At 38.2% G+C, this 27,408-nt stretch overlaps 1 protein-coding gene and 1 long non-coding RNA gene across 8 annotated transcripts in view; one reads left to right on the top strand and one right to left on the bottom strand.

The window, feature by feature from the left end:
- Nucleotides 1-27,408, bottom strand: part of BICD1 (BICD cargo adaptor 1) — a 212,375-nt gene that overhangs the window by 104,125 nt on the left and 80,842 nt on the right. For all 7 annotated transcript variants that reach the window (XM_032855317.1, XM_032855319.1, XM_032855320.1 and 4 more), the window contains exon 2: nucleotides 17,961-18,173. In XM_032855317.1, the coding sequence (XP_032711208.1) occupies nucleotides 17,961-18,173 (213 nt within the window). The remainder of the gene's footprint in view (nucleotides 1-17,960; nucleotides 18,174-27,408) is intronic.
- Nucleotides 3,309-10,488, top strand: LOC116866341. Its single transcript, XR_004382374.1, has 3 exons — nucleotides 3,309-3,341; nucleotides 4,340-4,463; nucleotides 10,387-10,488. It is a non-coding gene; the product is annotated as an uncharacterized LOC116866341 (long non-coding RNA).

Here is a 27,408-nt window from a genome sequence, read left to right as displayed (position 1 = left end):
TACCATCTTCTGTTCTTTCGTTTTTTTCTTCCTTAGTGGTGCATTTCGTATTGGGCGGTATCACCCATGTGGTAGGCTGAATAATGACCCCCAAGGATATCCAAGTTTTAATGCCTGGAACCTGTGAATGTTACCTTATATAGTAACAGAGACTTGGCAGATGTGATTAAGTTAAGGATTTTGAAATGGAGAGATTATCCTGGGTTATCCAGGTAGACCCTAAATGTAATCACAGTATCTTCATAGGAGGGAGGCAGAAGAAGATTTGACAAAGAAGAAGGCACTATGACACTGAAGCAAGACGCTAAAATGCTGACTTTGAAAGGTGGAAGACAGGGTCCTGAGCCAATGAGTGTGTGGAACACAGTTCTAGAATCTGGGAAAGGGTGGAAGCTAAAAGAGGGAACGGACACTCCTCCAGCACCTTCAGAGAGACTGTGTCTCTGTCCACACTTTGACCGTAGCCCAGTAACCTACAAACTTCTAGCCTCCAGAAACTAAAGACTTATTCTCTAGCCACAGAATTTGAAGTACTTTGTTACAGCAGCCCTAGAAACTTAATGCAGCCCAAGAGGGGTTGGGGATGTGAACAAAGTCTTAGATATTACATTGCTTTGTGATCCCCTCAAGCTCAACGCTACTCTACAAAAGTAGTGTACTCCTCAGTATTTAATTTTGTGGTAATTAGAAAAAAAAAAAAACCTTGAAAGGCTCCTTTAAGGAGATGATAATGAAAAAAGGTTATAAAACACCATTTCTTTGGTGAGCACTGCCAGTGAAAGATTGATTCAAATAATGAGGCCAGGTGTTCATTACTCTCAAGGCCCAGGTTCACCATCATTAATAGCTGGGGAGGTGGGGTGGGTGCTGTGATCCCAACAGGTTCTTTTATATTATTCATTCTAATAATCAAGATGGCCATCCAGAGAAAGCTTGAAGGCCATTTCTCTGTACAGGTAGCCAAATCTCTACCTTGTTGCTTAAAAACAATTGTGGGGTTATAGTGTGTGCCAAATCCCATATTTCCATGAGGAAATATATTTTGATATTCTAGATTTCTTCAATGTAATGCAGGCAGTGAGGATTTTTATATTGTGGTAGCCTCAGAAGAGATGTTTAGTTACAATACTGCCTCTTGAAAGATTGCTTTAATGAAACCGAAACTCTATCAGAGAACTATTTCTAAATCCAAGTACTTTTAATATTGTTGTAAAAGTAAGTGATTATTAGAAAGCTAGTGAAGAAGGTAATCAACATGGAAGCCTTTCTTATGGGATGCATAGTATTCTACTCTAACTCAAATTGCAACTTAAAGTTTGGGTCTATTAATACATTTAGTGTTACTTGGTTTATAACACTTTTAAAAATTTTTATTTATTTATTTGAGAGAGAGAGTGTGTGTGAGAGAAAGAGAGCAAGAGCAGGAGGAGGGGCAGAGGGAGAGGGAGAAGCAGACTCCCCACTGAGAAGGGAGCTCAACTCAGAACTCCATCCCAGGACCAGAGCTGAAATCAGGCACTTAACTGACTAAGCCACCCAGGCGTCCCTACAACATTTATTTATTTTTTTTATTATTTATTTATTTTTTTAATTTTATTTTTTTATAAACATATATTTTTTTCCCCAGGGGTACAGGTCTGTGAATCGCCAGGTTTACACACTTCACAGCACTCACCATAGCACATACCCTCCCCATTTCTTTTTTAAAATATATTTTTTGGGGGGCGTCTAGGTGGTTCAGCGGCTCTGCCTTCGGCTCAGGTCATGATCCCAGGGTCCTGGGATCGAGCCCCACATCAGGCTCTCTGCTCAGCAGGAAGCCTGCTTCCCCATCTCTCTCTCTGCCCGACTCTCTGCCTACTTGTGATCTCTGTCTGTCAAATACATAAATAAAATCTTTAAAAAAACATTAAAAAATATATTTGTTGGGGGTACCTGGGTGGCTCAGTCAGTTGAACATCCGACTCTTGATTTCAGCTCAGGTAGTAATCTCAGGCTCACGAGATCAAGCCCCACATCATGCTCTGTGCTCAGTGTGGGGTCTGCTGGAGAGTCTCTCTCCCTCCTTCTCCCCCTGCCCCTCCCCACCACGCACACAGTTGCACGAGCACTCTCTCTAAAATAGATAAGTCTTTAAAAAATACATATGTATATATATTTGATTAAGCGTTAAAAAGTATAATTCAAAATATATACATCAAAATTCATTATATCCCTAAATTCACTCATTTCTTTGCCCTCTCTGCCTTGCTCAAGTATAAGTTTCCTATAACCTTCAAGAAATTAAGTTCTGAGTAGATTCAGGTATTCTTGATTGTTAGATTAAGCTATAAATTCCCTTAGGAGAATTAAATGCCTGAGCAGAATCTTAATCAGGCTAGACCTGCCAACCAGGATGTTCTTTGGAAATAGAGGTCAAGATGTAAAAAAAAAAGATTAAAATTGTCCACTAAGCACTCCAGCTGAAATGCTGATTGTGCATTACTTCTCCTTCTACCGAGTCTGCACAGAGAGCAAAACCTGAGCTTGGGGTGAGAGAAAAGTTTGAAACTGAATCAAGCTATTTTTAGTCCAAGAATCAATGTGTAGAAAAGGGACTGTGTACATATCTTTCTTCTTATATTCCAAGAGGCAGAAAGCTGGTGTTTTGACTATTCCAAAGATATGAAAAGGAAGGGGAGAAGGCAAGGCAGGAGAAGGGGAGAAGAAAGGGAGGGAAGGGGAGAGGAAAGAAATATATATATATACATATATATAATAAACATACTGATTTTACATTAAAAAAGCAGGCTGCCTTTTACTGCTTATTATTATTATTATTATTTTTAAGATTTTATTTACTTATTTGACAGAGAGAGATCACAAGTAGGCAGAGAGGCAGGCAGAGAGAGAGAGAGGAGGAAGCAGACTTTCTGCCAAGCAGAGAGCCCGATGCGGGACTTGATCCCAGGACCCTGAGATCATGACCTGAGCCAAAAGCAGAGGCTTAACCCACTGAGCCACTCAGGTGCCCTACTGCTTATTATTTTAAATGATGAATGATAATTAATAAAAACTTAATTACCTTTAAAAAAGTAGACTATGCAGGATTACTTTAAAAATAGACTTTCTTTAAAACTTATGTCAGTTTCTGAGTTTCTATCTCTACAGTATGTTCTGAGCAATGCTCTCTCATTTCTAACTTTGGCTTGACCTTCCCTGCAGTTTCCCATTTAATTCCCCATTTGGCACTGGTTTAATGACTGGCTATTACACAGGAAATTGATGTAACTATCACCTCAGGCCAGAAGTTTATGCCCCTTCGCATTGTCTAATGCAGAAACGAAGGCGTCACAAAGAAAGTACTATTTTGAAGCTGTGTCCAAATGAGGTCCAACATCTGATATTGGAAACATTTATGTGTGCTTTCATTTTTTAAGTTGCCCTGAAAATATTTGGGATTATAAAGATGGCGTACCTTATTACCTCTCTAATCTCAAAAAAGCTAATAATATTTTTGAGTAAAGATCAAGTGACATCATTTTCAGAGCTATTCAAAAGCTGTTATATTATTTCTCATTGACAAACATAATAATCCAACATCTGAAATCATGGAAAAAACACTTCCAGTCCTCAAAAAGAGAAATTAAGTGTATATGCTCCTTACGATAATGCATGCATTTGAATCGATATCCACTGACTGAGCATATGGGATCAGAGCAGGCATCATATCAGTTTTACAGATGTGTGTAGTGCACTCCTTACCTCGATGTAATGGAAACCTGACTCTCCCTAGGGACACCGTTTCCCCGGCAACCCTCTCAAGTGCTGGCCTGGAGGTGGGATGGGTGCCCCTTTTGCTCCACATGGCTGCTTCCAGAGCAGTCTCCCTCCCACTTCCCCTGAAATTCCTCTGCTTCGAACCTCAAGTCATTAGGAGATTTTTCTTCTTAAGCTGATAAATATACATTTTGGGGGGACACAAATAACAGTAGCTTTCACTGGGACAAGGGAGCAACAGCAGGGTAGCATTAAACCCTACATACTGTCCATTACCAGCACGGACACTGTCAGCTCTCACACACCAACACATTCTTTTCCTCATTTCTCCAAGACTTCAGCTCATTTCTCCAAGACTTCAGCTCCAGGCTTATCACCAATATCTCTAGAAGTTCTGGTCTTCTCTAATTCCTGGCATTCTCAATATGTACACAGATGATCTTGATTCCTGGAATTCCTCTTCCTGAGGGACGTCCTCCTCCTGCTTCAGCCTGTCCTACCTTAGTGACTCACTCCCAGGTGACTATTTCACTACTCCTCTCTCCTCAAAACATAACACCTCCCCCATCTTCCTTCTCAGCTACTGGCCTTGCTTCCTGCTTCAGTGAGGAAAATGAAGCAGCCTGAAGAGGACTTGGAAAGACTCTCTTCGCTCACACCTAACAAAGTACCTATGTCTACATCCACATACTCTGCTTTTCCAGGTATTGCCAAAGACGAAACTTCCTTGCTTTTTTTTTTTTTTTTGAGAGAGACAGAATGTGGGGGAGGGGAACACAGGTTGGGAGAGGGCCAGGAGAAGGAGAGAAAGAATCTTAAGCAGACTCCACACCCTGTGCAGAGCCTGATGCGGGGCTCGATCTCACGACTCCAAGATCATGACCTGAGCCAAAATCAAGAGTCAGATGCTTAACAAACTGAGCCATCCAGGTGCCCCCAGATCAGCATTTTTTAGTAGGTTCCACACTCAGCCTGGAGCCCCACACAGGGCTTGAACTCACAACCCTGATAGGATCAAGACCTTAGCTGAGATCAAGAGTTAACCGACTGAGACACGCAGGCACCCCATTCCTTGCTCCTATTTAAAGGCAATCCCTCCTATTTTTTTTTTTTTTTGTACCAGGTCCCATTGCTCTCTCCTTCAATCAAGGAAATCAATTGTTCTAGGCATCCTCCCCTTTTCCTCTTAAATCATTAAAATTTCCCTCCCTGCTAGGTAACCCATCAGCAATCAGTACTCACATACACTGTTAAATTATTTCTTTCACATTAAAAAAGAAAAAAAGAATAAAAACCAACAACTTTCTCTTGAGTTCATTTTGTCCCCTAGCTACAGCTACCTGCTCATTTCTTTGGTCTTCTTTGCAAATAAACTAAAAAAAAAAAAAAAAAAAAAAAAAAAAAAAAGTTGTCTCTATTCTCTGTCTTCAACTCCTCTCCTTCCAGTCTCTCTTAAACCACTCCAAATCAGACTTTTGTTTCCACCACTCCATGGAAACCTCTCTCACGGTGGTGACTGATGCTAAATCCAAAAGTCTATTTAGTTTCCTCATTGTTTTACCTATTAGCAGCATTTGCACTGTTGATAACCTCCTTCAGAGATAGCACTTTCCTCATTTGTCTTCCAGGAACCATTCTCTCTTTATTTCCTTTCTACCCCACTAGGATTTTTAGTCTTCTTTGCTAGTTTCTTTTCTTGTCCCCAATTTCACTGAGATAGTCTAGGACTCAGTTCTTGGTCCTCCACCTTTTCTATCTACACTCTGGTCTTGATGATATCTCTGATATTCCTTAAATAACATACATCTGCTGATAAATCCACAAGTTATATTTCTGTGACTAAATTTCTCTCCCAAACTCTAAGCCTTCATGTCTAAGAACCCATCCATATTTTACACTTGGAGGTCTAATCAAAATTTAAAATTTAACACATCCAAAACTTAAGTTCTGATCCTTCCTCCTAAAACTTGTTTCACCTCACACTTTCCCCATCTCAGCTGATGATAATTCCATTTTTCAATGGGTCAAGCTAAAACCTTAGACTGGAGTCATCCTTTCTCCTCCTTATGTCTTTGTCTCTACATCCAACCCATTAAAAAGTCATGTTGGCTCCATTCTCAAAATACATTCATGGGCACCTGGGTGGCTCAGATGGTTAAGCCTCTGCTTTTGGCTCAGGTCATGATCCCAGGGTCCTCGGATCAAGTCCTGCATTGGGGGGCGGGGGTTCCCTGCTCAGTGGGGAGCTTGCTTCTCCATCTCCCTCTGCTGCTCTCCCTGCTTGTGCTCTCTCTGTCAAATAAATACATACAATTTTTAAAAGAAAAAAATACATTCATAATTTATGACCTCTTTTCACCACCTTTACCTATCATTCTGGCCAAAACCACCATCTTCTCAAATCCGGATGACTACAAAAATTTCCTACTCTTATCCTTGCCTCATTAAAGTCATGTCACTCTTTTGCTCAATATTTTCCAGTAACTTCATTTCACTCAAAGCAAAAGCCAAAATCCTTTCAAAGATCTATAAGATCCTACAAGATTTGGCTTCCTGTTACCTCTATGACTTCATCATGACAGTGTGGTACTGGTAAAGGGACAGGCACATAAATCAGCAGAACAGCATAGAGAGTGTAGAAATACACCCAAACAAATATAGCCAATTGATTTCAACAGAAGTGCAAAGGCAACTCAATGGAATGCAGTCTTTTTAACAAATAGTGATGGAAAAATCAGACATTTATATGTAAAAAAAAAAAAAACAATCTCATCTTAAACTTCATACCTTACACAAAAATTAACTCAAAGGGAACACAGAGCTAAATTTAAATCTATAAAGCTTTAAGATGAAAATATAGGAGAAAATCTTCACAACATGGGGATAGAAAAGTATTCTTAAACTCATATTAAAAGCATGACACATAAAATGTGTTGTTATTATTGAGGTAAAATTGACACATGATATTATATTAGCTTCAGGTATCATGATATTATATTAGTTTCAGGTATATAATATAATGATTCAATATTTGTATGCATTGCAAAATGATCACAATAAGTATATAATATACAATAAATATAGTTAGCATCTGTCACCATTTAGAGTTACAGAATTTTTTGCATATGCTGAGTATTTTTAAGATCTACTCTCTTAGTGGGGTGCCTGGGTGGCTCAGTCATTAAGCGTCTGCCTTCAGCTCAGGTCGTGATCCCAGGGTCCTCGGATCGATCCCCGTTATTGGGCTCTCTGCTCTGCAGGAAGCCTGTTTCTCCCTCTCCCACTGCCCCTGTTTGTGTTCTCTCTCTCTCTCTCTCTGTGTCAAATAAATAAATAAAATCTTAAAAAAAAGCTCTACTCTCTTAGCAACATTCAACTATGCAATACAGTATTATTAACTATAGTTGTCATGCTCTACATTACATCTTCATGACTTATTTTTTTTCTAACTGGAAGTTTGTACCTTTTGACCCCCTTAACTCATTCCAGCCTTTCCCCAACTCTCTAATTTTTTTTGACATATTAGACTTTATCAAAATGAAAAGTGTTGTACTCTGCAAAAGACACTTTAAAGAGAAAGAAAAGACAAGCCGAATACTAGGACAAAACATTTGCAAATCACTTATCTTACAAAGATCTTGTAGCCAGAATTTATAAAGAATTCTCAAAATGTACCTATGAAAAGAAATAACACAACTAATAAGTGGAAAAAAGCCTCAAACCATCTTTACCAAGGAAAATATATGGAAGGCAAACACATGAAAGGATGTTCAATATTGTTAGCCATTATGCAAACAAAACCATGATGAGATACTACTACACGCCTATCAGAATGGCTAAAATTAAAAATACTGATAATGTCATGTGTTGGAAAGCATGAAGGGAAATTAGAACTTTTACACATTGCTAGAAGAAAAGCAAAATGGTACGGCCACTCTGAAAAAGTTAAACACACATATACCATCTGACAAAGAATTCCCACTCTCCTAGTATTTGTCCCAGAGAAATGAAAACTTAACGTTCACACAAAAATACAAATACACATGAATGTATATAACAACTCTATTTATAGCTGCCAAAATCTGAAAATGAACCAAATGTTCTTCAACAGGTGAACTGATAAAAGACAACAACAACTATAGCACATCCCACACAGTGGAAACCTATTCCATAACAAAAAGGAAGACTTATTGATATATGTAAAAACTTAGATGAATCTCATAGGCATTATGCTGAGAGAAAAGACCTAACCTCAAAAGGTTATATGCTGTTTGATTCCATTTACATGACTTTCCTGAAAAAATAAAACTACAGTGATTGAGAATAGATGATTGGTTATCAGAAATTGAGTGGGGGAGGGTATGCCTACAAAGGAATAGCACAGCACAGGGGAGGTTCTGGGGTGATGAAACTGTTCCGCATCTTGATCGTGGCTGTGGTTACATGAATCTATTTGTTCAAATTCATAGGACTGTATATCTACCCCCCCAAAATTCTATAAGCTTATAATTTTCAACTAGTCCTACAAACAAGCCCACTTATGTAACTTGTTTTTCCCAAAGGCATCATCAAATCACCATGATTCAAAGGTGAATTGTCTGTATATCATTAAACTCTTGCTTTCAAATTCCTGATGATGTTAATTAGGGATATTTGTTTACAGTACCTTAACAAGTGTTGGAAAGAACTTTTCCTCCAAAAGAAATATAGCTCTCTCCAGTGGAATTAATAAACCAACAGCAGGCACTAACAAAATTAAGAGCAGGGGCTCAAGAGTCAGATTTTCAAGCCAGCTTGACTACTTGCCAGACAAGCTGTTCAGCCTCTCTTTGCCTCACAAGTAGAGGCGAGTAAAGATAGAGAGGAAACAGAGAAACAGTGCACGCCTTGTAATTCTGTTGAGAGAATTAAATGAGATGATGAAGTTAAAGTGCTGATATCATGCTTGGAACATGGTAAGCTCTCAAAAATGTTAGCTATGACATTGTTATTAGTTATTTAAACCAATTAAAACACTGTTAATTCTTCACTGGGGCTTTGCATCATTCCAAGAGGCATAAGGTCCATTCCCAAAAAGAGTGGAGAGCTGGGGAGAAATTGGGACATGCCAGGAAAATAGACCACTTTCCAGCTATCACCAAGCCATTTACAGAATGGTAAAAATCATCATTCAGTTGGAAGTGTCAAGTTCATTCAGCTATGTGTAAACACAGCTCCCAATGACCAATATCAGAGACTACAAGAAAAGCTTTAATATTTACTGGATGTGTTAATTAAATAATTTAATCTTGCCCCATGACTTGGATCATCTATAAGCACATTTGATGTGGTACTCATAATGTAGTGACCCTTTCAAGAACAAGCCAGGTGTGAAAGGCTGTGTCAAACGGATAGAACACCTAGACAACTCTCCTTTTCAACCTATTGGCTTTAAAATATGTGTTGTTTCCTCTTTTGGTGTCAGGAGTCAGACACATATTCTTGCTATTACTGGAAGGGGCTGAGGCCTTTCCCGATACTCCAATACATCTTTCTAATTTATTTGTCTTGCTATGTGTGAGTAAGTTTGATAACCAAACCTTGAAACAATAAATAGAGCATTTCCTTTTCGTTCTTATAAAGCATTTTCATGAAAATATTTTATCCTTAACAAAATCATGGGGAACAGGACAGGTTATTATTAAAGTTACTGTAATGTTTATATGGGAAATGAAAAGTTTAATCACACAATGGGTAAAATAGTTGAAGACATGAACTCAGATTTCTTTTTTTTTTTTTTTTTTTTTTTTTTAAGATTTTGTTTATTTATTTGACAGAGACAGAGACTGCGAGAGAGGAAACACAAGCATGGGGAGTGGGAGAGGGAGAAACAGGCTTCCCAACAAGTAGGAAGCCCAAAGAGGGGCTGGATCCCAGGACCCTGGGATCATGACCTGAGTGGAAGGCAGACGCTTAACGACTGAGCCACCCAGGCGTCCCTAGATTTCCTGGTTTCTAATTCTACCCTATTACCAAACCATCTGTTTATAAAATAAGCAAATCAATTTTTTAAAGTAGCTGGCTCTCCTTGGAATAAAGTGAATATGTATTTAGTGACTGAGGTCATAACATCTAATCTGGCTTCAGAGGGTGTTTTTCACTTTGTCACAGCAAGTACCATACCTTTGTAGTTTTAATGAGAGACTTAGATGCATATAATATACAACATGTTATATGTTGTCCTAGTCCAATCGGCTGCTATAATAAAATACCATAAAATGGGTGGCTTAAACAACAAACATTTATTTCTCACAGTCTGGAGGCCAGAAGTCCAAGATCAAGGCACAGGCATGTTCTGTGTTAAGTGAGGGCATTCTTCCTGGTTCAGAGATGGCCATTTTCTTGCAGTGTCTTCACATGGTGGAAGGGGCTAGGGACATCTTTTTTATGAGCGTGCTAATGCCATTCACAAGGGCTCCGCCCTTAAGACCTAATCATTTCTAAAAACCTCATCTCCAAATACTACCGCATTGGAGGTTAGTTTCAATGTAAGAATGTTTGGCAGTGGCGGGGGTGGGAGGGAGGCGTGCAAACATCCAATCTATCACATATATTGTCTAAAACACAGCTTACTCTCTATTTTCACAGATAATAAAGAGTAGAAGGAAACAGTTTCTAAATACATTTAGCTGTTTTAATATTGAAAACAACCACTTATTATTGAATTTTTTACTCACTGATGTTCCCCAAGCATCCAGCTCATGGTAAGCACTTAAGAGACCTTCATTGAATGAATGAATGTATGACTGCAAAGTTGGAAATCCGAAGAAATTAAAACACTAAGATGAGAAACTCAAAATCTAGGTCCAATGATTCAAAATTTCAAGGATATTTATAATAGGGGTAAAGACCCTTAATTATATGTTTTTTTAAAAGCAGATACACATTTTTAAGACACTGGATGCTAGTCTAAGAAGTTAAGGCACCCTGAAACCATGTTACATAAAGAAATGTTAATGGATCTAGGTATGTTTAGTCTGAAAAAGAGAAGACAAGATAGTTCTTTGCAAATATTTGAAACTATTGGGTATAGGCTAAAATTGTCAAGTGGAATAGGAAACTAAAAAATATATATATGTATATATCTAATTAGATATATATAATATTTTAAAAATAAAAAAATATATATATATATCTTTTTTTTTTTCTCTGTAGATCCAGAGGCTAGAAATATGGCCAACTGGTAAAAATTACAGGGAGTCAACTTTTCATTTAATAAAAAAAGAGCAGTTTAACAATTAGAGCTGCCAAGTGACAGGGTGGGTATCCTTGGGAAGAAGTTGTAAGAAAGGGAATAAACAGTCATTTAGCAGCTCCAGATATTTTGCACAGGACCTGCACATTAGTATTACCACCTCCACATCGGAGTTAAAGAAGTGTAGCTTAGAGAACAAAAGTAATTTGTCAGTATCACACAGTTGGTAAGTGGTACAGCTGGAATTCAAACTAGGAGTAGCTAACTCCCAAAGTATGTTCTTTCATTTCAAGTCAACAAATATTTTTTAATGTCTAATTTGGCAAGGCACTGTGCTGAGTGCTGGGGATTCAAAGATAAAGGACAGACAAAGCACAGTTCCTTCCTTGAAAGGACTCACAGTTTTTCTTCTCCACAGTGCTGCAAATGTCTGAGTAAGGTTCACATGACCATTTAGGGATACTGGAGAAAGAATTGTTGATCTGGGAGTAGTCTTTACCAAATAATCTTTTTTTTTTTTTTTTTAAAGATTTTTTATTCATTTGAGAGAAAGAGCGAGAGAGAGAGCAGTGAGCACACAGGGAGAGGGAGTAGACTCCCGGCTGAGCTGGGAGCCTGATGCAGGCCTCCATCCCAGGACCCTGGAATCATGACCTGAGCCAGAAGGCAGATGCTTAACAATGGAGCCACCCAGGCACCCCTTTACCAAATAATCACTGAGAGCCTTCCTGCCCTGAAAAGATTATAGATATGGATTCCTTATAGTGGATTAGGTATATTCCTACAATGTTGGCATCATTAGGTTTCTGGAATTTGAGCCACTGTATATTATGAAATCTGGTTGTATATTCCATTGAAGCAAAAGAGCTTCAAATGTAATAAAAATCATATGGATTGGGGCACCCGGCTGGCTCAGTTGGAAGAGCACGTGACTCTTGATCTCAGGGTCATGAGTTCAAGTCCCCCATTGGGTGGTAGAGATTACTTAAATAAAAAACTTAAAAAATTTTTTGGTAAAAAATTATATTGGGGGTGCCTGGGTGGCTCAGTGGGTTAAAGCCTCGCCTTCAGCTCAGGTCATGATCCCAGGGTCCTGGGATCGAGCACCGCATCGGGCTTTCTGCTTGGCAGGGAGCCTGCTTCCCTTCCTCTCTCTCTCTACCTGTCTCTCTGCCTATCTGTGATCTCTGTCAAATAAATAAATTTTTAAAAATCTTAAAATTATATAGATTGGGGCACCTGGATGGCTCAGTCAGTTGAGCATCCCACTCTTGGTTTTGGCTCAGGTCATGATCTCAGAGTCCTGGGATAGAGGTCCTGCATGGGTCTCTGCACTCAGCATGGAGTCTGCTCAAAATTTTCTCTCCCTCTCCCTTCTGCCCTTCCCCCTGCTCTCTTGCACTCACACACTCTCTCTCTCTTTTTAAAAGATTTTATTTATTTATTTGACTGACAGAGATCACTAGACAGAGAGGCAGGCAGAGAGGGGGTGGGGGGAGGCAGGCTTACTGTTGAGCAGAGAGCCTGATGCTGGGCTCGATCCCAGGACCCTGGGATCATGATCTGAGCTGAAGGCAGAGGCTTTAACCCACTGAGCCACCCAGGTGCCCCTCACTGTCTCTCTCTTTAATATAAATAAATCTTTTTTAAAAATCATATGGATTAAGCACTTTTTAAAATATAAAATGGCCACATCCCAACAAAAGGCTAATGATAATATTCCAATAAGTTACAAATTTAGATAATGTACTAAAGCTTCATATATTTTGCCAGAAATTTCATTAGCTTGAGGCAGGACTAAACTTGTGCTCTTGGCAGTGCACAGTGTCTAGATCAGAGCTACTTTCTGAATTCTCATCCTGGCTTGTCACTTATTACCAACATGCTTTGGACTTTGGACAGGTTATGTGACCTCAGATTTACATGTCCTGTCAGAAAAATGAAATGATAGAGTAACAGAACCTACCTTAATAGAGTGTTATAAGGGTTCAGCAAGTTAATCCACATAAAGAATTTAGAACAGTGCCAGGCACACTGTCTGGCAGTCAGTGTTAAGTTATTTTCACTTGAAAGTACAGGCTTGATCTCCACTAAGGTCAATAATCCACTTTAGAACTCTAATCTTCTGCATTCTACCTGAAGGGGTCTACCTTTCATAACATCTCTTTTTCACATATAAGCCAGCTCTGGTTAGGAATATTTGTAAAATTGTATGTATAGTTTGTAAAATAGTGCAGTAAATTCTGACTTAACTTACTAACAACTAAAAGTTTCATTATCCTCTTTTATGATTTCATCAATGTGGATTTTAATTTAGTACAAAGTAAATGTTCAATAAATATTGCTCAAATACACCTATTTAGGCTATTTTTTACATGTTACATCTATAGGGTCAAAGAAAGATGAAAATCAAATTTGTTTACTAAATATCTGCTTAGTCATTATAGTAATCTTTTTTTTTTTTTTTTTTTTTTAAATTTGACAGAGAGAGAGACACACAAGTAGGCAGAGAGACAGACGGGGTCGGGGAGAGGCAGGCTTCCTGTCAATCAGAGCGCCCAATGTGGGACTCGATCCCAGGACCCTGAGACCATGACCTGAGCCGAAGACAGAGGCTTAACCCACTGAGCCACCCAGGCACTCCTCACTATAGTAATCTATCTGTTCTCTACGCTCACACCAAAATGATGCTGGTGAAGGTAACCCAGGGTTGTTTTTCCTCCCTGCCCTATAGGATTAACTTTTATTTGGTGCTTTGTTGGGGTGATATTTTTTCTTCATACTCTATATACTTCAAAAAATTATTTAAAGCAGTTTACCATTAAAGACACACATACAATAAGGATAATAAAAATGGGAAGAATTATATGGAAAATCTTAGACTTCACAGTTAAACACAGTCCTGGAGTTTCTTAACAATTAACAATCAAAGCAGGAAAAAAAGCACACTGTAATTCCTACTGCCTCATTCATCTCAACAGAAAGAATTTCCAAGTTAATAAATTCAAAGAGGCATCTATATGATGTTTCTTTAACCTAAGAATATGGATGAACTAGATGAACATAATAAAGATATCCCCAACAATGTTTTTATGGAGGATGCAGAAAACTATTAATGATAACAGTTTATGTTTACTATGTACTGTATTTACTATATATATGCTAAAATAATCTTCTATAAATACCATGGATATAATTATAAAACCTTTTAGCAGAGCTGAGTCTAGAATATTAATTTTCTAATATCGAATTCAGAAAATTTTATGGGTTTTTCCCACTACATTATCCTATACCTACCATATATGGAAGAGAATCTGACCTAGGAATTACACATGTTTACAAACATATATGTAAAGCTCCCATAATATACACACCATGTTTATGCGCACACACACACACACACACACACACACCGTGGCCAGTACCAATAATCCTACTGAAATAAGAGATGAATAAATAAATGAGTAAATAATTTACTTTCAGTAAATAAAAGTGATTCCATAAATTAAATTCACACAGCATCTGTCAAACTCATGATTTACTGCATTTTGTGCTGGTCATTCTTGTGTATTTCTCATGGCCCATCAGGTCATAATTTTTTGTTTCATGATCTCTCCTCCAATCGCTATGCATCAATCAAAGCTCAGAGTACAAAAATAAATTAATTAAATTGAGTCTATAATAAAAACAAATCTGGGATTTGAATTTAACACCAGACATCAAAAATCTTTATCAATTCAGACTTCCAGTTATAAAATAAATAAGTCATGGGGATGTAATGTACAGTATGGTGACCATAGTTAATAAAACTGTAATACATATTTGCTAAGAGAATAGATCTTAGAAGGTTTCATCACAGGAAAAAAAAATTTTTTCAAGGGGTGCCTTGGGGGCTCAGTCAGTTGGGCATCTGCCTTTGGCTCAGGTTATGATCCCAGGGTCCTGGGACTGAGCCCCACAACGGGTTTTCTACTCAGTGGAGAGCCTGCTTCTCCCTCTCTCTCTGCTGTTCCCCCTGCTTGTATGCTTGCTTTCTCTCTCTCTCTCTCTGTCAAATAAATGAATAAAATCTTTTAAAAAAAAAAACTTCTTTCAAGATTTTATTTATTTAGTTTAGAGAAAGAGAGAGCATGCGTATGTGCACGAGTCAGGGGAGGGGTAGAGGGAGAGGAAGAGAGAGAATCCTAAGCAGACTTCATGCTGAGCATGGAGCTGGGTAGAGAGCTGGATCCCACAACCAGGAAATTACGACCTGACCTGAAACAGAGAGTCGGACATCTAAGCAACCAGGCCACCCAAGTGTACCAAGAAAGAAGATTTTTTTGTAACTATGTGAAGTGATGGACATTATAGGCTTACCATAGTAATTGTTTTGCAATATAAATATCAAGCCACTACACCATATACCTGAGCTAATATAATGTTATATGCCAATCACCTCAATCAAAAAGTCTGTATCAATGTTCCAAAACATACAATTCATTCCTTTCCTCCTTTTACAAACATACTCAGCTCTAAATGCTCATAATTTTACTAGGTACTTTAAAACATAAGGCCTGGATGAAACCCAGCAGGCCTCCCGGTGTAGTAATACCAACAGCTTCCAGCCCAGCAGAGAGAACACCAACAAACATACTACCACACTTACAAGCCCAGGAAACCAACCTGGCTTTTTTTTTTTCTTTTTCTTTTAGTTAACCGGTAAACCTGAATGAATACACTCATAGGCTAGATTGCTTTATGTATATATTAGATTTTAAAAAATACACAAATTTGGATGAAGCAAGTCATTCTCTTACTGCAAATCAACTACTGAAAATGTATAGAAATAGAGGATTATAACCCAGTGATCCATTCAGCAATTCCCCCAATTGTGAACCCTATGATTCTCCCTTCCCTAGCTTTGGGCCAGTCAAAAAGTTTAAATTAAAGCACAGTCTCCAGAGAAGCAACCACACTATCGCCTGCTGTGAACTTGTGAGAAATGTACATTCTTGAGCTCCAACTAGACCTCCAGAATCAAATTTCTGGGGGTGGGGTCCAGGGTCATGTTTTGACACATCCTCAAGGCGACTCTGATGCTCACTACAATTGGAGAACTGATCTGAAATGAACAGCTCCTCAAGATCTTTTCTTCTTTGCTGCCTCAGTTCATTCCTAACTTACATCCTTATACTCTTCATTACTCTTAACTAATTAGTGAGGATCCTGCTGGTAATCATAAATCTGCTCACTGGAAATAGCCCTCAAGCATGGTCTATGTTACGAGGAGGCTTCGTTAGTCACCACTGTAATGCCTCAACAGAGAAACATCTCTGGATGCTCGACCCTTCCCCAACCCTGACTGCTCGATGCTCAATTGTAGGTGCCATGCACCGCGGGGATACGCAGCTTTTCAGAGGATCCATCCAACTGGCAATCAACGCTGCTTGACTCATTGCCTGCAGTTACTCTCCACAAACCGTGTGTGTGTGTGTGTGTGTGTGTGCACACGTGTGTGTGCGTGTGTCCACCACCCTCAAGTTGCCTGGCCTTCTCAGCCCCTCTGCCAACTTGCCGTGTGGATCCACTACTCATGGCTGCCCTCTGTGGGTGTTCGGGACCTTGCTTGATCCAGAGTGGTAGCCTACGACACTACATGATCTCGGGTCCACTTGCACAGTGGATGCCTGTCTCATAAGGAAGCCTGGGGCTGAAAGCGTGAATGAATTCCTTAGGAGGAGCAGGGTCTGGGACTCCAAGGGGTAAGCAAGTGATGGCCTATACCCAACACGCACAGATGCATCAGATACAGAACTAGAGAGGAGCTTTTTTCTTAACAACCACTGGCATTGGAGGGAAATGAGGCCGGGTATCCGGAAAACTGTCTCACGTTCTTCTCAGTACCCAGCACCAACTCCCACTTGGTAGGCTGCTTCTCGGTCTCTAGAAGTCATACTGCTGTATTTGGGCGTGTCCAAAGAAAATGAGCTAGGTAAAGCAGAAACCCTCTTGTCAATATGCACTTAGTTCATTACAATATGGATATGTGTAAATGCAAATTATTGATTAAATTCCAATAAATCTAGGACAATTTACTGTATTTGTAATGTGTCACTAATTTCAAGAGAAAAATATCAGTGGATTATTTCTCTTGTATTTCACAATCTTTAATAATTTTTCATCTTCCTTTTTGTATTATTAAAACGCTCAGTTAATAAGCCTGCTTGTTTGTCAATCTCCACAGCACTGCTGTAAGACTTAGAGGACATCTGCACCTCTCCTATAGTTTTCTTATAAAAAAATGGAGTGACGTTTCCAAAAATGTTCTTAAAAGGGTCTGGCGGATGAAACTGTTCCCAGTTACCGCCCCTCCAGTAAAGAATGACTCTGCCACTCTGAAAATGGCCTGGCACGTGACGTTGCCGTGGAAAAGCCGTAGAGAAACAGTGAGTGCAGCGACTGAGGAGGCTCCCCGACCTGATTCATACCAGCTGTAATCTGCTGCCTTCCCTAAAACCAGAAACATAGTTAATAACTCTGCATGGCCCCATTCTACGATCCCACAGACACTCCCCTGAGGTCTCATTCCCTAGTGGGAAGGGTCCTGAGCTAACACTACTGTTATTTTGAATTAGTGCTGGCATAGAGGATCACAGCCAACTGTTCTCCTCCACCTTGTGTTAGAACAGGTAAAAGTGAGAGGAAGAGCTAAGGTCACTTTCTTTAAACTTTTGCAGAAATAGCAAGGCCAGTTCCCAACTACTCAATAAACAGATTTTAGTTCTTAACACACAATAAGAGAAAAGCTCATCTCAGAACAAGCTGTCATTTCCCTAAACAAGAAAAATAGCTAGCATCAGCGTTAAGTGCTTCTTGTTTAAGGCAGCTCCTCTGAGCAAAGAAAATGTTTTATTCCTCTCTCTTAGAAAGAATTTTATCTTATTGCTTGCTCACACAAATCTCTCACAGGGAGTTTGCTGTTTACCTCCTTCAGATCCTGCACGACGGCTGTGAGTCTCTCATTTTCTGCCTGAACATTGGTGACCACTGCCCGGCTCTGTTTCAGTTCATTCTGCATCTCCAAGATCTTCCCCAGATAGTAAGCTTCCTTTGATGCAGACTCCTGCAGAAGCGTTTCCTCCCTAGTCTCTCCATCCTCAGCAACCTTCCGGTGGATGGAGAAGGACTGCCCAAAGGCCTGCAGAGCATTTGGGGAAAAGAAAAAAAAAAAAAACGAGTGTCTGATGAAATGCACCATAGCACTATTTAAATAGACTCAGGGAAACGTTTTCTTTTGTATTTTAGAGAAGCAAAACAACACATTTTATACAACAATCTAACTGTTCTCACTGATACCTGAAATCATTCAAATTAAATTAATAAGGGGAGAAAGAATTTTTAAGTATCTTGCTAGAGACATATATAATGAGTTAAGGAAAACCTGAAAAACACTGTTTTATTGCTATTTTTTTAAACAAATCCTATTAAGGAAAAGACTGCTCAGTGCTAATGAGGTCATCAAAATTCACACTCTCACTTTCATTCTAGAAAAAAAATCCCAAAAACAGTTTTCAAGGAAGAAAATAATGGTTTCATTAGCTTTCTGATACATTAGTGGTAAGACTACACCAATTATGAACAGCATCCTGAAGATAGAAAACCCCTAAACAGCATTCACTGCCCAGTATTACCACTACAAAACAAAAACAAAAACAAAAAATTGAAATGTAGTCATTGTATAAGAAAATGTGTATGTATCTATATATTTGTATTAAAAAAATAAAGAATAAACCAGAAACTAATGAAATTGGTAAGCCACAGGGGATGAGTGGGAATGAAGGGGAGGGGTGGGGTGGAATTCCAAAACAAGGGATGAGGGAAACTTTCAGGAGCCTTTTCATACAGTCCTGACTCTCAGAGCTATAGTAATGTTTCACAGACCTTCCAAATAAATAATAAGTAAAACCAGTCTCTGGGTGTCAGGGGACCCCATGTGGAACACAAACAGTAACAAATGTTCCTAGTTGTACTACAAAGGAACAACTTAACCACACTGAAAGGTTTGGAGAAAAAAAGATCTGGCTTGAGTAATTTGGGAAATCGGTATTTTTTGCTGTGCTGAAGACCAAAAAATACTGTACCCAACTCCTATAGTGGAGCTAATAAATTCTCACACAGATCACAATTCTAAAAACTTCTTTATATTTACACTAGGGTTGAACAAATAAGTAACTATATTATCAATCATGAATGCCAGGTCTCTCACTTTTGGAGAAAGTTACAAGTAAGGAAAGGGAGAATTCTAAAAGGAAACTAGTGGTACTGAGCTGTAATTAGAAGCATCAGGATGAACTTACAGTCTCTAGTGGGTAGATAAATATTCATAGATAGGCAGATGGGTAGAGACATTTCCCTATGTGCATATGCACGCACACAATTCCCACTGACAGGCCCAGAAGCAAGAACATCTCTGCAGCAATGCATACCTACACCCAGGTTTTGTTTCTAAATAGCAATCTCCAGTTAAAAGAACTAGGGTTCTTTGGAGAAATGGTCTGTTCTTGAGATAGAGCAAAATGAATTTCATACATCTTGTGGTGCCAAAGAGTAAATAACAAAATGTTTTAAAAAAATAACAGGGATCTATAAAAAAATTAAAAAAAAAATAACAGGGATCTGTTAAAGGACACAAGAACCTGTCAGAAGGGGCTCCCAATGGCCAAATCTGGGATAATTTGGACAATAAAATAAATAACTGTAGTAATGAATTATAATCAATAGAATAATATAGTCATTAGCCCACATTGATACAATAACTGAATAAATGAGGGAAGGAATAGCTCTTCCTTACAGTAGAATTCTAATTAATAAGTGTAGTAGGAATGATGGAGATAAAATATATCAGAATATATTTTATATATTCTATATATAAAATGACATATATATATATAGAATATATATATATTCTATATATAAAATATATATATTTTATATGTATATAAATATATATATTTATATATATTTATATATGTATAATATATTTATACACTGAGTAATAATTGTTGCAGATAAAAATTATCAATGCAATATTAAATTAATAAGCCAAAAGTATGATGAGAAATGGGATATTTACATCGTTCTAATACTTATTAGGAGGAGACACCATGATTTAATGATTTCAAAGACTCTTCTCCAAATTTCACTCATAGAACAGAAATTTAGAAAAATAATAACCCATAAACCTGTGTCTCAATAAACTATCTTTAGACTCTCTATATGGATCAAAATCAAAAAATGTTTCCTAAAGCATCAACTGAGAAAGAAACATTCCCATATAGATGGACAGATGGATGTTCATCTGTACAGAGTAGAACACTCTTGGCATTTGGCTTGTTAAGTCTCTGAACAGAAAGAAATTCCTATTTCAGTAGCCAAAATTTCTATACGTAGTAATAAGCATATAGACTCATGAACAGATGAAAAATCATCTTCAGCGATGATGTTTACTTTGCTTTCCCATCAGTAATGGTCAGATTATCTGAGGTCAATTCTGAATTCGTTGCCCATTAGAAAGCCTTTACAGGGGAGAGTTTCACAATGACCTGGTGAAGTCTTCACCAGATCTCACCCTAGCAAACGAATCCTGACTATACAGTTAAGCATTAAGAAAATTTACAATTAGCATGAACCGTGCATCAAGCACCTCAGCTAGCTTCCTTTTTACAACATACTTTTCCACTTCTTTGTAACAGAAAACTGAAACAGGGCCATTTTCTTTACTCTGCCTAAGTAAAATCAACACACGTAGGCACTCAGAATATGGCTCTCATCTTATTCTCAGCGCGTAGGCAATGGTCTCTTGGTAGCTAAAACAACCTCTAAAGTCTTAACAGCAAGTGAATTTGCCTTTCCGCCCCGACATAAAGTTTTATAAATTGTACTCTGGATCCAGCACCAAAGGAAATAAAAATTTCCAGATAAATATATGGAATAGGTTTTCAGAAAAGAATCAAGAACTGAAATTGCAAATATAAACATTTTATTTTATCTTTATATTTACTGCAGCTCAGAGACCTTAACTGAACATATGGGTTTCCGAAGTTAGTCATTATTTTTATGAGGAATCTGGCCTTTCATTGGACCTGATTTGAAAACCAGTGAAAGCATGCAAGGTTATCCAAGGACATTAACCATGGTGTTTTCCACATATAATATAAAAATAATACCAACGCTGCACAGCCTACAGATGCCCCACAATGTGCATTTGCAAATCCAGTGGGTACTAACACTACTCAGAAAAAATCTGCATTTTAGAAAGGGAGAGTAAAGGAGAAAACACTCCTATTCTGCCTAATTCCTAATTGTCAGTAAGTGGAATGGGACATGACGCCAACTGACATCTGCCATTTGGCTAATTGTTAAAGCGGATTGACCAGGACCTGTCTGGCTCTGCCGGGTAGCTTCCTCCTCCATCACTATTTAAGAATGTCCTGACAAAGCTGGACCTAAGAGAAGACAAACAACGTTCATCAAGGCCACTGAAGCTGTATCCTTGGCAGAAATCACAAAACTAGCTTCAATGTCTATTTATAGGCAAACCCAGGGTAGTCATGTTCCTACTTATATTTCATTCAGGCAGCAAATTCCTTTTAGGTACTGCAATAATTACATGGATGATTTTCATTTGAAATCAATTCCAGTAAACTGACGTTTCTACACAATTTTGGAATATATTATGATTTAATTGCACAATATCACCTTCATATAGTCCACTGCAATGTATCGTAGTGCTTTCAATTACCTACCAATGTAAGTCCAATTAGCTATATAATAAATTCTTTCCTTTCTCATTCTACTCACATGACTTCTTAATCCAAAGAAAACGGATATTTTTCCCCTTCATGTTCAGGACAATATATTAGCTGTTAAATGGAATTTTCATACTTCTTATCCTTCTTGCTATGAATGATTAAAGAAATAAAAGTTTGGCTAGTATATTTAATAACATCACATTATCTTAAAAATATGTGTCCTTGGTTACAGAATTTTCATTCTTTCATCTTAAAAAACTGTAGCAGAACAGTGTACTAAGTCACCTAAGGACATTAGACAAAATACTTTTTATTTGAAATACTAAAATTTTTTTGTTTGTTCATTCACATAACAAGTATTTACAGAGAACTGTAATAGGTGCTGCTTAAGACACTGAAGATTTGCTATGTTCTAACAAAAAGATCTCTTGCTTGTGGGAGCATACGTTCCAGTGGAACATAAACAAAGCAATGATCATGTAGCGTAATGTAGCAGAAGTTCTAGAAAGAAAATGAAAGCCAGGGTAAAAGCATAGAACAGCACTGCCTAACAGGACTTCTCTCAAAGATGGATCTGTGTTGTCCACTAACCACTAACCACAGGTGACTAGTGAGCTCTTAAATTGTGGCTAGTGTGACCAAATAATTGAATTTTTTAATTTTATGTAATTTCATGAATTTTAATTGTCACCTTTGGCTAGTGGTTACCATGTTGGACAGTGCAGGGATAGAGAGTAAGGCAGGTACTGAGACAGGAAACCCTATTTAGACAGGACCTTCAGGGAAGGGGGTAACCTTTGAGCAGACCTGAACAAAGGAAGGAGTGAGCCAGAAGCTGGCCTTTCCCCACAGCAGCAAGCCTAAAATTAAGTGTTACTAAGCAAGAATTACTGCACTGCCATGGCACCTCGTTATTAAGACCATTGGTGGCATGGCATGGTGGCATCTCCTTTAAGTCTCTGCCAGAGCACTTAAAAACCTGAGTGAGCCAGGGATGACTGAGACATGATTTAACTTGAAAGAAGAAAAGTGCTGACAACTACTATGTCACTCAACCTCCACAAACCCTACCCAACCTCCACAAACCCTACCTTCTTTGAACATACAATAAAAAATATTTGACCAGGGGGCGCCTGGGTGGCTCAGTGGGTTGAGGCCTCTGCCTTCAGCTCAGGTCATGATCTCAGGGTCCTGGGATCGAGCCCCGCATCGGGCTCTCTGCTCAGCGGGGAGCCTGCTTCCTCCTCTCTTTCTCTCTCTCTGCCTGCCTCTCTGACTACTTGTGATCTCTACCAAATAAATAAATAAAATCTTTAAAAAAAAATATTTGACCAGTTATAGGTCTCTGTTGCCTCAGATGGCCAGGAAATTCAGCATTAAATGCTCTACAGCAATTAGCTAAATTATCTTAAGTTTCTGGTATAACTCTCCAGAATATACAGTTTTCTCTATACTGTTTTGAGTTTCTGTTGTATTTACCCTCATGGTATTGGTTTCCTTTATTTTTATGTACTTCAAATACTTTCGGAGTAGAAAGGATATGAATTATAATCCCACCAACTGGTTTAAATAATGTTGAGTTACCTTTTTTTTTTTTTTTAATTTAAGTCTTAAAGAAAGTCCATGTTAAAGAATGGAGTTTGAAAGTTTAAGAGAACTGAGAGTTCTATTAAGGATTCATTCTCATTCTGTGGAAAATAATGGGTCCAAAGAATTTCATAAAGTGTGCACATGTGCACACACATACAGGAATAAATGAGCTAAACTTGTTAGAACTGACTGAGAAACATTTCCCAAAATACTTACTCCAGCAATGAAGTGTCTTAGTGGGTATGATCCAGTTACAAAAGAAGGGATCATTGGAGGTGACACAATTCAAAAGTACCTAGCTAGGAGAAATTGGTTTCCATGACTCACGGCTCAAAAGTTATTAAGAATCATCAGGTATTCTTGACAGAATCAAGCCTGATCCTTGAAAGGACACATGAACCCATAAGAGGCAAAAGAGGCAAAAGAGGTCAAGGGTGTGGGCTCCTGAGCTGGACCAAATCTGCCACTTCCTAACTGCAGAACACTGAGCAAGTTACTTAGCATTATGTACCTCAGTTTTCTCAACTCACAGTGTTGTGAGGCTTAAAAGAGAAAATCTATATATCACTTAGAACAGTTCTTGGTAAAAATACTGTAAGTGCTCAAAAATTATTGGCTAAAATTAGGAGAAAGAATATGTACTTTGGAATCAAATGCATTTGGTGTACACGTGCCTCTTCTGAAATCTCTGGCAGGGTTCTGAAATTCTATGTCTCAGTCATCGCACATGCAAAAATAGAAGAATGGCATCTACCTTAAAAGTAAAAACAGAATAGCCCTAAAAACATAATAACCCCTTATCAAAGGAGATATAAGATCCACCACAAGGGGTGCCTGGGTGGCTCAGTCATTAAGCATCTGCCTTCAGCTCAGGTCATGATCCCAGGATCCTGGATTGGAGCCCCACGGAGGGCTCCCCCTCCTCCATGCTCATGCTCTTTTTCACTATCTCGGTCTCTCTTTCTCTCTCAAATAAATAAATAAAATCTTTAATAAAAAAATCTACCACAAAATGCCTTGCACACAGTAGTACCAGTCCTCAGCCTCTCTCACCTGCCCTTTGGAAGTCTCAGACCTGACATGGGCAGGTTCTTGCTTCCTCTGGTGTAAAGGTCCTCAGTGAACTCCCACATGACTCGGGAGGTGGGTCGCCCCTCTATGGACCACAGCTCCATGTGTATTTCTGAAACACTAAACCTCTTACCAGAAGTTCTGATGTAACCCCCCTTTTTTTTATTAAGCCATTAAAAATGTAAAAAGACAAATTTCTCAAGTCCTAGGCTCTAAGGTTTGTTTTAGCAAAGAATTCAGTTTTATCTTCTTTCAGTGAAAATTTTCAACTCTTCCTTAACTTGCCCCATCTTATCTGGCTTTTAACCTAAGTCCTAACCAATTATAAATCCCATCCATCTAGGAAACACAGGATAGCTATGATAACTTGGGTTATTGCCCCTGATTTTTCCAAGTGTAATACCTAACAGCTTATCATTCAAATATATATTTACTTAAAGCCTAGATTTTTTTTATATCCTTGCTGATTTATAATTAGCACCTTCTGTCTTGCTGAACAACCCCCCTTTCAAACTATTCTGAGATTTTTCTAAATTTTATTATTATATATTGAATATACACGAAGAGAATTTATCACAAAATATAAGCAAAAAAATATTGAAATTAATTTCTGTAGTTTAAGAAAAAGACCATTACCCATTAGCCTCAAAAGCTTCTGTTTATCCTTCCTTTGTCCTATCTCCTTCATTGTGCCCCAACCCCTCCCCAAGTAAACATTATCCTAAATTTTGTGTTTACCATTTTCTTACTTTTTTTGTAGTTTTCCATATACATATGTATTTGTAAACAATATACTGTTCAATATTGCTTGTTTTTAAAGTCCTATAATGGAATCATTCCATACACAACTTTCGCAATTTGCTTTTTCAACTCAACTTTACATTCCTACAATGTATCCATTTTGATTGGTATAGCTGTAACTCATCTTTTTTCATTGCTATCGTCTACTGAATGGATAATTGGATTGCTTCTAATTCTTTGATGTTATAAACAATGTAGCTGTGGTAAATATCCATGTGCAGGTTTTTTATGGACATGTTTTCATATCCATATTCCCTTGGGTAGATATCAAGGAGCATGACTGCTAGATCATATAGCAACAGTATGTTTTGTTTTATAGGAAACCATCAAATTGTCTCCCAAAGTGGCTGCACCATTTTGCATTTCTACCAGCAATGCATGGGAGTTCACATTGTTCCATATCCTCACCAATAATCACTTAACAATTTATTAAATATTAAATTTAACAGACATAAAATTATATTTCAATATATTTAACCAGAACATAGCATATGAGAAAAAAAGGATTACAAAAGGATTATAAAAACTGTATCATTATTTACTGTAAGTATAATTAACATAAACTATATTTATCTTGGTGCAGACCTGTAGGAAATAGTTTGCAAACCAGGGCTGGTTCCCAGATATACACATTTTGAATTTTGAATAGCATTATCCTAAGTCACAAGTGCAAGAATTTCTCTCTAATGTTCTCAGCCCTAGTGGCCCATTAGAATCACCTGGAAAGCTTTTGAAAAACAGACACATAGACTTCATCTCCAAATATTCTGAGTTAACTGATTTGGGACAAAGACTCCTAAACTTTCTTGGTTTAGGACCTCCCAGTGGATCCCAGTGTCAATAATGGGGTCTCAATAATGTTTTCATAGCACCCCAAGACAAAAGAAATAGTGAATAATTCTTTTTACTAAATAAGTGCTCATGTCCTAAGAATATAGTAGCTGTTTGAAAAAAAAATGTAAATTTAAAGAAAAAATATTTTCATTTCATTCTTAAATAACCACAATTATATATAATAAGATGTGTGCTCCCACTGGGCACTGCACAACTTCTCAAACCTGGAATCAGATTGGACCCTGTCACCCTCATTTCCTATTCCACACTGATTTTCATATGGCATCTGCTTTTTATCAGAGCAACCTCTGAAAACCCAGCTTTGCAAAATATTGCATTAAAAAAAAGAATGTAGCTCAATCCAATATTGAAACTGTGAACTGAACTAGAGCTCGCAGTGACAAAAGACACCATGTATCACTGTGTTCCCCTCAAACATGTAAAATATCCCATGGTCCTCTGTGGGTTTGCAACGGTGCCTCTGGGCACTTAGGCACACAAGGTCTGGGGTATCCACCGATCTGGGGTAAGGCCTAGCCAAAGTATCTCTGACATGCTCATTGTGAGATTCTCATATACAGAAGGGTTGAGAACCACTGCTCTAGGGTGTGGGCCAGGAGCTGAAACCACCAGATTGTAGATGACACGCAGCCTGAGCTCTTCTTAACAGGGCTGCTGAGCATTCCAATGTTGCCACATACATTCACACTGTCACTTGCAGTGTCCACAAGTTCCTATTGCTCCACATCCTTATACTTGACTTTTAGACTCTGAAGGTTTTGTTTTTTGTTTTTTTTAAACCACCTGGTAGTTTCATTTGCATTTCCCTGATTACTAATGAAGTTATTTAGGCATTTTCATATTTTATTAACCATTCTATTTCCATTTCTGTGCAGTTTCTACTTAAGGCTTTTTTCCTTTTTCCACAGAGTGCATTTTCCCCCTTTATTAATTTGTCAGTCATATGCATGGCAAATATCCTCCCAGCTTGTTTTTTCACTCATTTTACAGTGTCTTTTTTTTTTCTTCTCTTTAAAGGGCAGGAGGAGCAGAGGGAGAGGGACAAGCGGACCTTACACTGAGCACAGAGCCCAACACAGGGCTTAATCTCAAGACCCTGAGACTACAACCTGAGCAGAAATCAGATCAGATGCTTAACTGACTGAGCCACCCAGGCACCCCTATAGTGTCTTTTGAAAACATAAGGTCTCATTTTCTAAAGAACAGGTTCTTGTTTCCTTACTATTTGTTAGTAGTAAGTATGGCAAATATTTTCTCCCTGTTTGTGGCCCCCTCCCATTCTTTCAGTGATGTCTTTTGATGAAA

The sequence above is a fragment of the Lontra canadensis genome, unplaced genomic scaffold (genome assembly GCF_010015895.1).
Source record: "Lontra canadensis isolate GAN:19392208 unplaced genomic scaffold, GSC_riverotter_1.0 scaffold9, whole genome shotgun sequence".
NCBI lineage: Eukaryota > Metazoa > Chordata > Mammalia > Carnivora > Mustelidae > Lontra > Lontra canadensis.
The sequence above is the reverse complement of the archived record's forward strand: the minus strand, read 5'-3'. Positions and strand labels throughout refer to the sequence as shown.